Source organism: Geotrypetes seraphini, chromosome 1 (assembly GCF_902459505.1).
Source record: "Geotrypetes seraphini chromosome 1, aGeoSer1.1, whole genome shotgun sequence".
Classification (NCBI taxonomy): domain Eukaryota; kingdom Metazoa; phylum Chordata; class Amphibia; order Gymnophiona; family Dermophiidae; genus Geotrypetes; species Geotrypetes seraphini.
This window is the reverse complement of record NC_047084.1, coordinates 370,504,658-370,517,877: the sequence shown is the minus strand read 5'-3', so window position 1 is coordinate 370,517,877 and position 13,220 is coordinate 370,504,658. Positions and strand designations below refer to the sequence as shown.

Genomic DNA, 13,220 nt, shown 5'->3' with positions numbered 1-13,220 from the left:
TTAAACGCAAGTCTAAGCTCCGGGTTTTCCCGGAGGAATCTTCGGTAACAGCTCGGGCCCGATGGATGCTTTCCTCCAGCGAGGGGCTGGAACGAGTCATCCGGAGTTTTCTTCAGCAGGGAGAGACACGCAGGCTGAAGCGTTAGTTTTCTCCCTCGAAGCAACATCGTTGTCTCCGGAGGAGCGGAGTCCTCCGAGTCGCCCGGGGGCGTTAGACCAGCAGATGGAGGTCGGAGCACCCCAGGGTGTTCCCTCACCAGCAAAACCGAGATCGGGAGACGTCTCGGTAGGCGGAGAAGGGAAGCCAAATTGGACAAACTAAATTCCTTCTTTGCGTCCGTCTTTACGAAGGAGGACACCTCAACAATACCTGAAGCGGAGAAAGTGTTTGCAGGAGAAATAGAAGACAGCCTCACCACAGTTGAAGTGGACTTAGACCAGATATACTATCAGATCGACAAACTTAAAAGTGACAAATCCCCTGGACCGGATGGGATTCATCCGAGAGTCTTAAAGGAATTGAAGTTTGAAATCGGAGAGTTATTGCAAAAACTTGCAAACCTGACAATCAGAACTGGACAGATACCGGACGACTGGAGGATAGCGAACGTCACCCCAATTTTCAAAAAAGGATCGAGAGGGGAACCGGGCAACTATAGACCTGTTAGTCTTACGTCTGTCCCTGGCAAGATGGTTGAAGCACTGATCAAGGATAGCATAGTCCGGCACTTGGACGCATACGACTTGATGAAACCCAGTCAACATGGATTCAGGAAAGGGAAATCATGTTTGACTAATTTACTCCAATTTTTCGAGACCGTGAACGAGCAAATTGATAGTGGGAAGCCGGTGGACATAATATACTTGGACTTCCAGAAAGCGTTCGACAAAGTTCCACACGAAAGACTTCTCAGGAAACTACAAAGTCATGGCATAGAGGGGGATATACAAAGATGGATAGGCAAATGGCTGGAAAACCGAAAGCAGAGAGTGGGCATAAATGGGAAGTTCTCCGACTGGGAGAAAGTGACTAGTGGTGTACCCCAGGGCTCGGTACTTGGGCCGATCCTTTTTAATATTTATATCAATGACCTGGAGGAAGGAACATCCAGTGAGATCATCAAGTTTGCAGACGATACAAAACTATGCCGGGCAATCAGATCGCAGGAGGATAGAGAGAAACTCCAGAGCGATTTGTGTCGATTAGAAACATGGGCGGAGAAATGGCAGATGAAGTTCAATGTGGAGAAATGCAAGGTAATGCATTTAGGCAATAAAAATAAGGAATACGAGTATACAATGTCAGGTGCAACTCTGGGGAAGAGTGAACAAGAAAAGGACCTGGGTGTACTGATAGATAGGACCCTGAAGCCGTCGGCACAATGCGCGGCAGCGGCAAAGAAGGCAAATAGAATGTTGGGCATGATAAAGAAAGGAATCTCGAGTAGATCAGAGAAAGTTATAATGCCGCTTTATAGGGCAATGGTCAGACCACACTTGGAATACTGTGTCCAACATTGGTCCCCCTACCTAAAGAAGGATATAAAGCTGCTGGAGAGGGTGCAGAGACGAGCAACAAAACTGGTGAAGGGTATGGAGAAACTGGAATACGAGGACAGACTTATAACACTAGGATTGTTCTCCCTTGAGAAAAGGAGACTGCGTGGGGATATGATCGAGACCTTCAAAATACTGAAAGGAATCGACAAAATAGAGCAGAGAAGATTATTTACATTGTCCAATTTGACACGGACTAGAGGACATGTAATGAAGCTGAGGGGGGACAGGTTCAGGACTAATGTCAGGAAGTTCTGCTTTACTCAGAGAGTGGTTGACACCTGGAATGCCCTCCCAGAGGAGATTATGACAGAATCGACCATCCTAGGCTTCAAGAGCAAACTAGATGCATATCTCCTTAAGAGAGGCATATAAGGATTTGATGGACTATAAATTACGCCAGGTGTACACCTGGCAGGGCCTCCGCGTGTGCGGATCGCTGGACTTGATGGACCGAAGGTCTGATCCGGAGAAGGCAGTTCTCACTTGGAGAAATTGGAACGGCAAATTCCTCAGGATTTCCTGAAATTGAATATATCTCCAGCTGAGGCTTTAGGTAACTTATCTGTAACAGAGGGTCTGGGGTCTGAACTAACTCCTATGCAGAGGCCCAAAGTTTTCACTATGGAAACATTATGGGAAGCAATATCTACTTTACAACTCTCTTTAGGATCTCAAATGCAGCAACTTACCACACGATATACTACTATTGTTTCTGAAAATTAGGAATTGAAAAATAGACTATCTAGTGTGGAAGCAAAAGTGGATGGTCATGAGACCAGAATAAAATCTGTGGAGTCCCAGGCCTTGGTGTAAATCTGTGGAGTCCCAGGCCTTGGTGTGGGTTAGGGACAGTGGAAATCTTAATAATTTTAAAGTTGAAATGCTGGAAAACATGACCAGAAGATGTAATCTTCGGATTATAAATTTTCCAAAACTATCAATTATTTCTCCACAAGATATGTTTAAGAAATACCTGAAAGAGATTTTGAAAGTTCCCGAAACCTCTTATCCACCCCTCACTAAAATATATTATTTACCAACTAGGACACTTGTTCAGGAACCAGGCCAGCAGAATTTGTCTGCTGATAGTTTGGACCTGACAAATTTTCTTGAAAGGTCGGATAATGAGTCACCGGCAACTGCGACGCTGCTAGTACAGTTTGCTATAGACTCTGACAGAGAATGGATGCTTAAGTTGTTTTTCAAGTTTAAGGACATACCATTTATGACAAAAACTGTGAGAATGTATCCTGATGTGTCAAGGATGACCCAAAAGAGAAGAAAACAGTTTCTCATTTTGAGACCGAGGGTCTTACAGCTGGGTGCTACGTTCGTACTCAGATACCCCTGTAAATGTGTGATGGTCTATCAGGGGAATAGACATGTTTATTTTGAACCTCAGCAGTTGATAAAATTTATTTCTGCGAAAGAGCAAGCCTAATATTCTTGAGAGAATTGTTGTTACAACCTGCTTAGTTTAATTAGGTTCCTTGCCTCCACTCAACACCATCTGTATTTTCTTAGTAATGTTTGATTGAAAATTCAGTGAATGTAGCTTTCTCCCCCCTTATTGAGGTCTAATTTTTTTTCAATCCAGCATACTTAGAATTCTAAAGGAAAACTTTCCTATTGTATTGCACTATTGTTTTGTTTACCTTTTCCATTTAAATCTATCTTTTTGATTATTTTGTTAACAATGGTTGAGACTGGTATTGGAATATTTCTTTGAATTGACTGTTTATTATGTCAAATTATAAAATTAAATAAAGAATTAAAAAAAAAAAAATTATATCCAGAAACATTTCCTCTGCTGTCAATTCTGGATTACCTCCATGTTTCTGATTCTGGTCTTAAAACCACTTTAGTCTGAGATCACGCGATGCCATGCAGTGGGATAGATGCTAATCCGTGTCTCACCTGCTGCCCTTCTCAGTCTCCCCTTCTTTTTCAATTTTGAGTTTGCGATTGGGGCCAACAGTGATCCTACCCCCCTCTGAGCACAGTAGGTGAGTTTCGGGACTTTGTGTTGTGGGCATGTCACTGAAATTGACCCGTAAAGACAAGGAACGAGGCAAGCCAGGAGACAAAAAAATGAAGATATCTAGAGACAGAGTAGAGAATGACATGGTGAGTGTTACCTGCGGGTAGCCGCGGGTAACCCACCGAAATGAGGCTGTAAAAAAAAAAATGGTCACCGCAGGGTGGGGAGAAGGCCATTCACTGCCCCATGGAGTGATGAATGGCCTTGTCCCCGCGGTTAACAGGTTTGCACTGAAGATCGTGCCAGTGCAGCAGCCTCCTCCCTCCTTCCTCCCAATTGCGGTCTGGCCATCTACCTCCCTCCTTCCCTTCTCCATACCTTTGCTGGCTTACTTTAATTTTCATCTTAACAAGCCACTGGAGCCTTGAAGTCGCGTGTGGCTGCTGAAAAGTTCTCCACCAAAGGTAAGGGGAAGGAAGGGAGGGAGGGAGCTTCTGGACCATGGTGGAGGAGGGGGCTGCTGGACCAGATGTATTGGGGTGGAGAGGAACAGACGCTGTACACTTTGGTGGGGAATATATGTCAGGACAGGGACGAGTTCACAGGGACTGGGCAAGACGGACACAAATTTTTTTTCCCATGTCATTCTCTAAAAGAGAGGGAAATTTACAAGCTCGTATATCTTAGGTATTCCCTGAATATTTGAATCTACCCCATAACATGTTTCATGTTTTGTAAGGTACAGTCGGTTTGCGAGTAACCTGGTTTGCGAGTGTTTTGCAAGATGAGCAAAACATTCTCGCAGAACTTGTCTCGCAACCAAGTGTTGACTCGATTTGCGAGCACCCCCCATCGAGAACCGTCATCGCTCCCCCCGCTCATAAAGGCCCCCCCACGTGAACCGGCACTCCCCGCCCAAACAACTTGAAACTTACCCCCGTCTGGCACTGGCACGCAACCCACAGGACGTGCCGGTGCCGCTCGAAGAAGTTCCTGCCTCTGCTGGGCCTTGAGTATCTGCGCATGCTCAAGGCCTTCTAATCTCTCGGCGAGAGGGAGAACTAGAAGGCCTTGAGTATGTGCAGATGCATGCTCAAGGCCCAGCAGAGGCAGGAACTTCTTCAAGCGGCACTGGCATGTCCTGTGGGCTGCGTGCCGGTGCCAGACGAGGGGAAAGTTTCAAGTTGTTTGAGCGGAGGGTGCCGGTTCACGTGGGGGGGGGGGCCTTTGCGAGCGGGGAGGAGCAACGCCGCTGGCCTCGGGGGGGGGGGGGAACGTATCAAGTGAGTTTCCATTATTTCCTATGGGGAAACTCGCTTTGATATACGAGTATTTTGGTTTACGAGCATGCTTCTAGAACGAATTATACTCGTAAACCAAGGTTCCACTGTATAGTGGGGTCTACAGCGACTCATGTTTAGTCATTAACTTGCTTTTTTTTTTTTCTTTCCAGAATGTTTAAGAACTTGCTAAAAGAAGTGAGAATATATGCACAGAAATTCATTGACAGAGGGAAAGATTTTAACTTGGAGCTGGCAATTAAAACCAGGATTATTTCGGATGGATTGAAATATTCTTTGGCTACAGGGAATTGGGGTGATCAGAAGAAAGCTCACCAGGCTCGTGCTGGAGTATCTCAGGTGTGGTCTGGCAGTCATGGCAGCATCAGATTGGGCAGGGACATATATGGAAAAAACAACTACTTGGGACGTGTTTTATTTAAAACCATTCAAAATACAGATCCGTAACTTGTGCAGCCCATGTAAAAGAAGCTTGCCATATTTGTTAAAGGTTCCTGCTGGTGTAGCTATATGTAGTGCTGTCTCTGAATTTATGAGAGAGCAGTAGAGAATGACATGGGGACAAATTTGTCTCCGTCTCTGCAGAAACTCAATTTACCAGTCCTGTCCCCATGAGTTTTGTCCCTGTCCCTGCCCCATTCTGTAAGCTCTGCCTTAACTGCACATGCCTCAAACACTTATGATTTTGAAGTGTTTGAGGCTTGTGCAGATGAGGATGGAGCTTGCAGGAATGCAGCAGGGACAGGATAAGAACTCGCAGGGATGGGATGGTATAGGAAATGAGTTCCCGCAGGGACGGTGAAAAATTTGTCCTCGTGTCATTCTCTAATGAGCAGCATATAGTACTAGAAAACATGGTTTATGGTTTGTGTTTTGAAATACTGTTCTCAATAATCATGTCAGAATGGTTTACAATAATAAAAGCAATTAAGAAAAGGAAAAGAACAATTGAAATATAATTAAACTAACCACATATCTGTCATACATGTAGAGAAAAACGGGGCAAGTGAACAATCTTTGAATGTCCTTTGGTATTTTATACTATGTTATCCTGCTCCAACACTGTACAGAGAGCCTGAGTTTGCCTCCTGATCCAGTTTTTCAGCAATCTAGGGTTGCTAGACTAATGACTCTAGTTTCCAAGAAGAAGCCCCGAGTGCTACATGCAGAGATTTACCATCTACCCCAGGGATGCACTTGTAACATGCCCTGAGAGGTGTTGAGTCATGCCACTTAATGTGTTTGTTCTGATAGTCAGGCCACAGGTGGCATCCAGATCATCTGTGCATGTTTTACTGTGATTCATTTTGTACATATATATAGATGGAATCTTTGTCCCTGCCTCTGATTTGACTGGAAATTGATGTCAGAGGGAAACTTCCTTTCCAGATGAAAAGAAAATGAATATGTTTTCATTGCTCACTTAAATTTTCATAATCCAGTACAGCAATGCTTGCTTACTTAAGGGACAGACCAAGGTCCATCATGCCCAGCATCCTGTTTTCATCAATAGACAAGGAAATGGCAAGCCCATAAAATAGATGTGGATTTTTCCAAGTCTGCCTTAATAATCTTTTAGGAATTCGTCCAAAACTTTTTTTAAACCCCATTACACTAATTGTTTTTATCATACTCTCTGGCAATTAATTCTACCACTTAATTCTAGTGCAACAGGAATATCAGACATGACCAAAGGGTATTTACCCTCCTTTACTGCGAAGTCTGTAAAGAGCCTAATTTACATATTCTTTAGCATCCTTCTAGATCAGCACAGAACAAATGGGTTTATGCTCCTCTGCCAGCAGGTGGAGACTGAGACATTGACTTTTGGCTGCAGTACAAGTGGTCTGTTCAGTGCCATCTACAATTGGTCTGTTCTCAGTCTCTAGCAAGTGGAGTAGTAAACTTGTGTAGTCTTTCCTTTAGTTAGTTAGAGCCTGTTGGATCTGATTAGTAACCTTTCTCTTGTCCCTTTTTGCTGTCTGGACAGAGCTTGGGGGACCCTCTTGGTGGGTCCTACCGACCTTAGGGGTGCCACACTTGAAAGGGTTGAGTCCCTCCCCCCATTTTCCCCACCTCCCTCAGTTTTTTTTCTCTAGAGGAGCCTCAACTGTACGCCTGGCCACCCTTTAGGCACAGACTACAGTTTAGGAGTCTGCTCTATTAGTCTTGCAGCTGTGAGTTGGGACCCCTCCCCCCCCCAAAAAAAAATACCACAGACAAGATTTCTCTTGTCTGTTTTTTTTTTTCAGGGGGGGGGTCCCAACTCACAGCCCACAGCTGCAAGACTGATAGAGCAGACTCCTAAACTGTAGTCTGTGCCCTGAGGTAGTCATTTTTATATGGCGTTTTTGTGCATAGGTTTCCTGCGCATACGATATGAGCGCTGGGGATTCCTTTTCTGCCAAGAGTATTGAAAACAACGGGAGTCTGCCCTTTAAAGATTATATACTTGATTATGTGATTTAAAATAGTTATACATTGCTGAATTTTTCATAAAATAGATCCATGAAGATTATATGTTGTAAGTGCCAATGATTGTTTGACCACCTTCTGATGGTCCAGTTTACGAAAGGTTTTGTCATATGGTGAAAGGTTGTTTTGTATTAGAACTGTTTCTTTTTCTTACCAGATTAAATGTCACTTAATTTTCAGCGTACCATATAAACTACTGCAGTTTGGAATGTTCTGCTGTTTTCTAGATAGCATTTCAACTGTTTCTTAGGGCAGAACAACTAAGGCAGGCTTTTCAGTAATTGAGGATGTAGCTAGCCTTAAAAGGAGAGTGGAAGTGAATATAAGAAATTATGGTAGACATATGGGAAGTAGGGTGACAATTTAATCTGTGACTACAGGTGTTGAACCGACTGACATTTGCATCTACACTCTCTCATTTACGGCGGTTGAATTCTCCTATTGGTAGAGATGGTAAACTGGCAAAACCCCGGCAGCTGCACAATACCTTGTGGGGGATGATCTGCCCTGCCGAGACTCCAGAGGTAAGGAAAAATGAGAGATGAACATGTGTGCCATGATGATCTCTTAGTGAAGAGGTGACACTTGTGAGACTTTTACTCTAAAGATTGGTTAGCCATTCTAATATTTCCTTTTACGTGCAATCCTTTTCAGGCATGAAATCATATGCTTAAAAGGCTAAACTCATTTTCCATCGATACTCTTCTCTGCATCATATATCTTTTTGTGTGTCCATTCTACAAAATCCATACTGGAGAAGTGACTGAACAAAAGATGCTAATAAACTGTTTAAGCATCTGCTATATTTGGAGTGGTTTGCCCTACTCCATTGAATTGAATATCTGGTATACATAAAGCTGAAACCTCTTTGGAGATTACAAATCCCTTCATATGCTTTGATCTGGCATTTGTGTTTGCACTTTGATCACTGTGGTACGAACGTCATTTTGATCTTCAATTTGAAAGTATTTTACTCCAAAAAGAAAAACATGTAGAAACCACTTAAAGTGTAGGAGTATTTAATATCTTAAGTTTCTAGTGCAAAAGGCATATGAGTCTTGAACCAGTGGGTTTTATTCTCCATTGGTTACTAGACCCTGCAGAGAGCAAAAGTCATAATTCTTTTTTCAGCTTCTTTTCCTTTCCAGTGGGGAGGCTTTATATAGATTTTGAGGCTTTCGGTGCTGCACCATTCCCTTGGAAGCTTAGCTCACTCAGTATTCATCTAGAGCTTGAGCGCAGGCTGTGGGGCCCTGAATTAGCCCTCATAGCTCTTGCAGGTGCCAGCTGCTTTTCTCAGCCCCACAGTGAGAAGAATCCTGTGGGGGTTCTGAGGGGTCAATCCAGACATCAGTCCAACTAGCAGCCGGAATAAACGGGCATCAGAGCATTTTACATGCTTATTGGAGGCAGTGCCTTCTCTCTTTCACAGCTTTCCCTGAAGCTGAGCAGCTCCCCAGCACCAGTGCAGGCACAGTGATAGGCTATTGAAACCTATAGGAAGATTAAGGGAGGGGTCTAAAAATTGCAGTTTGGGGGGTTTCAGGGGCCAAGATTCAGGTTTCTCACCTCCAAAAACCCTTTTATGAATTTTTGAACATTGATTTAACTCCCCTGGGCTGTTTTGGTACAAAATTGCTGCCACAGCAGCCATCTTGGATGTCCTGATTTTAAATTAAAAACCTCTACCTGACTCAATAACCAACAATTTTGCTTAAAATCAGTAGGGATAGACTGCTCAAGTCTTGATACCCCTGCCAGATTTGCGGTGGCTAGCAGGCTGAGCTTCCTTGTTCCATGTGCTTCAGGGCTCAAGGGGGGGGGGCGGGAGCTAGGGGCTTAACCTCCTCAGACCCCTCTAGGGCAGTGGAGTCTCAGACAGTTCGGTTGTGGGTCAGAAGTCCTCCCCAGAGCCTTCGTTTAGCGTCTTCTGTGAATCACTATCGTGCGGATGCCACCAAGCCCATGGGGAACCAAAGGTAGACCCAGCAGGGGTCCTTGAGGCTCCCAGTTAGAGTTTTACCCTGGATATTGTGAGCCCTATGTTTGAAGCCTTTCTGAATTACAGGGCCAGGGAGGCTTTGCAGGTAGGTCTGCCCCAGTAAGTCGCCATTCTCTCATGGCAGGTCTTTCCACAGGATTCCAAAGTTCAACTGCAAAAGGATTAGGAAGATTGGAGATCAGAATCTATTCCTTTGCTCTCCCACAGTGGATCCTCAGTATTAGAGGATACAGGGTCTCAGGCTTGGACAACCGGACAGGAGTCCATTGTATTCCTGGACCAGGGAGAGGATCCGACAGTCCACCGACTGTTTAAGCCAGCAGCAGCTTTGAGGGAGATCATAGTGGAGGCGCTGGAAAAGTTGAAATTAGGTTCACTACAATCCTCTGGTTTTCAAAGCTCTGTTATGAGTGGGTCCAAGGCTCAGATAGCATGCTTTCTCTCGCATCCAGATATAATAAGTCATGCTCAAGGGATATGAGTCTTGAAGGCCTACTCTGTTAGATTTTAAACAGCCTGCTTACTTTCTCAAACATGCATGTATTGCCAGATGTTTGCCTTTTCACTGTCCAGCAGGTTGGAAGTGTGAGATGAAATTTAAAAAGCAAGTAAAAAGAATATAAAAGAGCTCCATAATTAGTGCAGGTTGCACTTAGCTAGCTGGTTTGTTTGTTCCTCCTTGGTTCTTGTTTATACAAGTTGTTTTTAAAATGGTATGTTTGTTCACTGATCTTTGCGAGGCAGAGCAGAGTTCATTTAGATGAGGAGGTTCCTTTTACCTTTCCTCCTTATGTTTATTTTTATAGAGTTTGACATTGCTTTTGTATGAATTGAGGAGCTGGGGCACAGACCACTGGGGAAAGAGGTGGAACCAAAAAAAGAATATTTTTAATGCCTTCTGCAGGGTTTCGTGACCAGTGGAGGAAAAAACACACTGGTTCAAGACTCGTATACCTTTCTACAGTACTAGAAAGATTTATCATTGATGTAAGAACTTAATCTTCTCATTTTGTATTTTAAAATAAGCATGTGATTATTTTTATTGCTTGCTTTTAAGAGAGAAGGGAAATGCTTAAAATGTGCTTGTTGGCTCATGAGGGGAAGATACATTTTCTGGGCAGGAGAGATGGTTTAAGAATCAGGAGGTGACAAGCATCCTCAGAGATCTGAATATGAAAAGCAATTGGAATGTCTCTTGGCTTCAGTCTGGGGCTTAAGAGTAAGACCATTTCAGGTGTGGAGGGAGATGAAAAAGAATGGTGGAATAGGGAGTTGAGAGTAATAGGAATGCAAAGTATATCACACACACATGGTTAAGAGGCAGCTTGGTCTATCAAGGTAAATTACTTTGAAAATAGTCAGTTTATTTCTAGCAATTCATACTTTTCAAATATACTTCAGTGCACAGATCTTAACAGTACCATTCTTATATTTATCTTCTAATGTTAAGGGTTGGAGAATATAGCAAATACAGGAGATTAAATAGCTTAATTATTGTTTACCAGACCAGTTGAGACATTTGGTTTTGCTTTTTCCTGTCAATAGATGCTTTTTCCTGTCAATGGATGGAGACTGAGAACTAGACTAAGAACATAAGAACATAAGCAGTGCCTCCGCCGGGTCAGACCACAGGTCCATCCTGCCCAGCAGTCCGCTCCCGCGGCGGCCCAAACAGGTCACGACCTGTCAGAATCATCAGAAGGGGCTCCCTTGCCACCTTGGCTTCCCATTTAAGTCCTGCCTTCCTATCGAAGCCCTAGCCCTCCGGTCTTTCACATGCACGACCTGGTTGGTTTTTACTCATTACCTGGTTAACTTTCTATACTTGTGTTACATCCCAGCTCCTCCCTCAGTATCCCATGATCCCTTTATCCCTCAGGAATCCGTCCAATCCCTGTTTGAATCCCTGGACCGTACTCTGCCTGATCACTTCCTCCGGTAATGCATTCCAAGTGTCCACGACCCTCTGGGTGAAAAAAAACTTCCTTGCGTTTGTTTTGAACCTATCTCCCTTCAGTTTCTCAGAATGCCCCCTCGTATTAGCTGTCCCCTTCAGTCTGAAGAATCTGTCCCTATCCACCCTCTCTATGCCCCTCATGATCTTGAAGGTTTCTATCATATCTCCCCTGAGCCTCCTTTTCTCCAGAGAGAAGAGCCCCAGCCTATCAAGCCTCTCGGCGTATGGGCAGTGTTCCAGCCCTCTTACCATTCTCGTTGCTCTCCTTTGGACTCTTTCAAGTACCGCCATGTCCTTCTTGAGGTGCGGCGACCAATACTGAACGCAGTATTCCAGATGTGGGCGCACCATCGCTCGATACAGTGGCATGATGACTTCCTGTGTTCTGGTTGTTATGTCCTTCTTTATGATGCCCAGCATCCTGTTGGCTTTTTTCGAGGCTGCCGCGCACTGTGCAGATGGCTTCAGTGATGCATCCACCAGTACACCCAAGTCTCTCTCGAGTCTGCTGTCTCCCAACAATACCCCACCCAATTTATAGCTGAACAGCGGGTTCTTTTTCCCTATATGCATGACCTTGCATTTGTCCACGTTGAAGCGCATTTGCCATTTGTTTGCCCAGTCTTCCAGCTTGTCCAGGTCCCTTTGCAGGTCCTCACACTCCTCCCTGGTCCTAACTCTGCCGCACAGTTTGGTATCGTCTGCGAATTTTATAACCTCACACTTTACCTCCCTTTCCAGGTCATTGATGAATATATTAAAGAGTAACGGCCCCAGCACCGATCCCTGTGGCACACCGCTCGTGACTCCCCGCCAGTCAGAATATTGACCCTTTACTCCGACCCTCTGCAGTCTACCTGACAACCAGTGCTTGATCCATCTGTGCACATCCCCTCCCACCCCGTGGCTCCACAGCTTCTTAAGTAGCCTTTCATGTGGCACCTTGTCGAAAGCCTTTTGAAAATCGAGGTAAATGATGATATCAACTTGTCACTACCAGTATTTCTCAGCTTCCAGCAGATGATAGGTGAAGCATCTTGTGCAGGGTTTTAGTGGGGCAAGGGGGACTGTAATTTACTGATCAAAATTCAGCAGTTTCTTTTCCAGGCAACAAAAATGTGAAGGCAATGAGCTAGAAGCTTGAGCTTGGACTGACTTGCTGCTTTTAGCCTGGGGATGCTACACCCAGTGGTACTGGGATCCTCTCTTCTCCTCTCCTATTGCCCCATGATTGAGTTGATTAACCACTTGTGTATCAGCCTCCCTCCCCTACTTATGGGAGAGAGGTCATGGTTCAGGAACTTTTAACAGCCTGAAAAAAAAGAAGGGGGGGGTCAAAACCCTGTGGATTATCTATCTATACAGGCAGCAATGCCTGTTGGATGGCTGGTGCAAAGAGGGTACAGTATTATTTTATTACTTCAGTACCACAGAGGTTGTAACTGGTTCTGAACCAGCAAGTTTTCTAGGCTGAAGAGTACATGGCTACCTGGGCCTTAAAAAGGCTGTGCGTGCACATTTTGCAGCAGCTGCCATTTAGTGGCTGCCAGCGGCAAGTGTCAGGTATGCAAAGGCTGAACCACTAGGTCAGGAGGGAATCATATTAAATGGAATCAGCCCACAGCCCAGGTGAAGCTGGATGTTAAGGCACAGGGAGGGGATCCAGTTTTGATGGATAACCACAGGCATGGACTTTCTAACCAAATATGCCTGGTATATCATGTTCACAAATTTTTCCCTAAAATAGCCTGGGGAAAAAAGGGAATCCATAGAAAACGGTGATTTTGCAATTTTAGAGGTGCGGGGGGAAGGGCATGCAGAGAAACCACCCAGAAACCCCTTTTTAGTGCCCCCCTTCTAAAATCGACAAACCAGGCAGGCAAGCAGCTACTCACTGTGCTCTGTGCTGTAAGGGAGAAATGGCAGGCAAACTGAAAACAGCAT

The 13,220-nt window shown here is 44.5% G+C and overlaps 1 protein-coding gene across 1 annotated transcript in view; it reads left to right on the top strand.

Moving 5' to 3' along the window:
* Positions 1–13,220, top strand: part of POLR2B (RNA polymerase II subunit B) — a 163,277-nt gene that overhangs the window by 76,187 nt on the left and 73,870 nt on the right. Inside the window, exons 10-11 of the mRNA XM_033915184.1 lie at positions 4,995–5,181; positions 7,698–7,841. Of these exons, the coding sequence (XP_033771075.1) occupies positions 4,995–5,181; positions 7,698–7,841 (331 nt within the window). The remainder of the gene's footprint in view (positions 1–4,994; positions 5,182–7,697; positions 7,842–13,220) is intronic.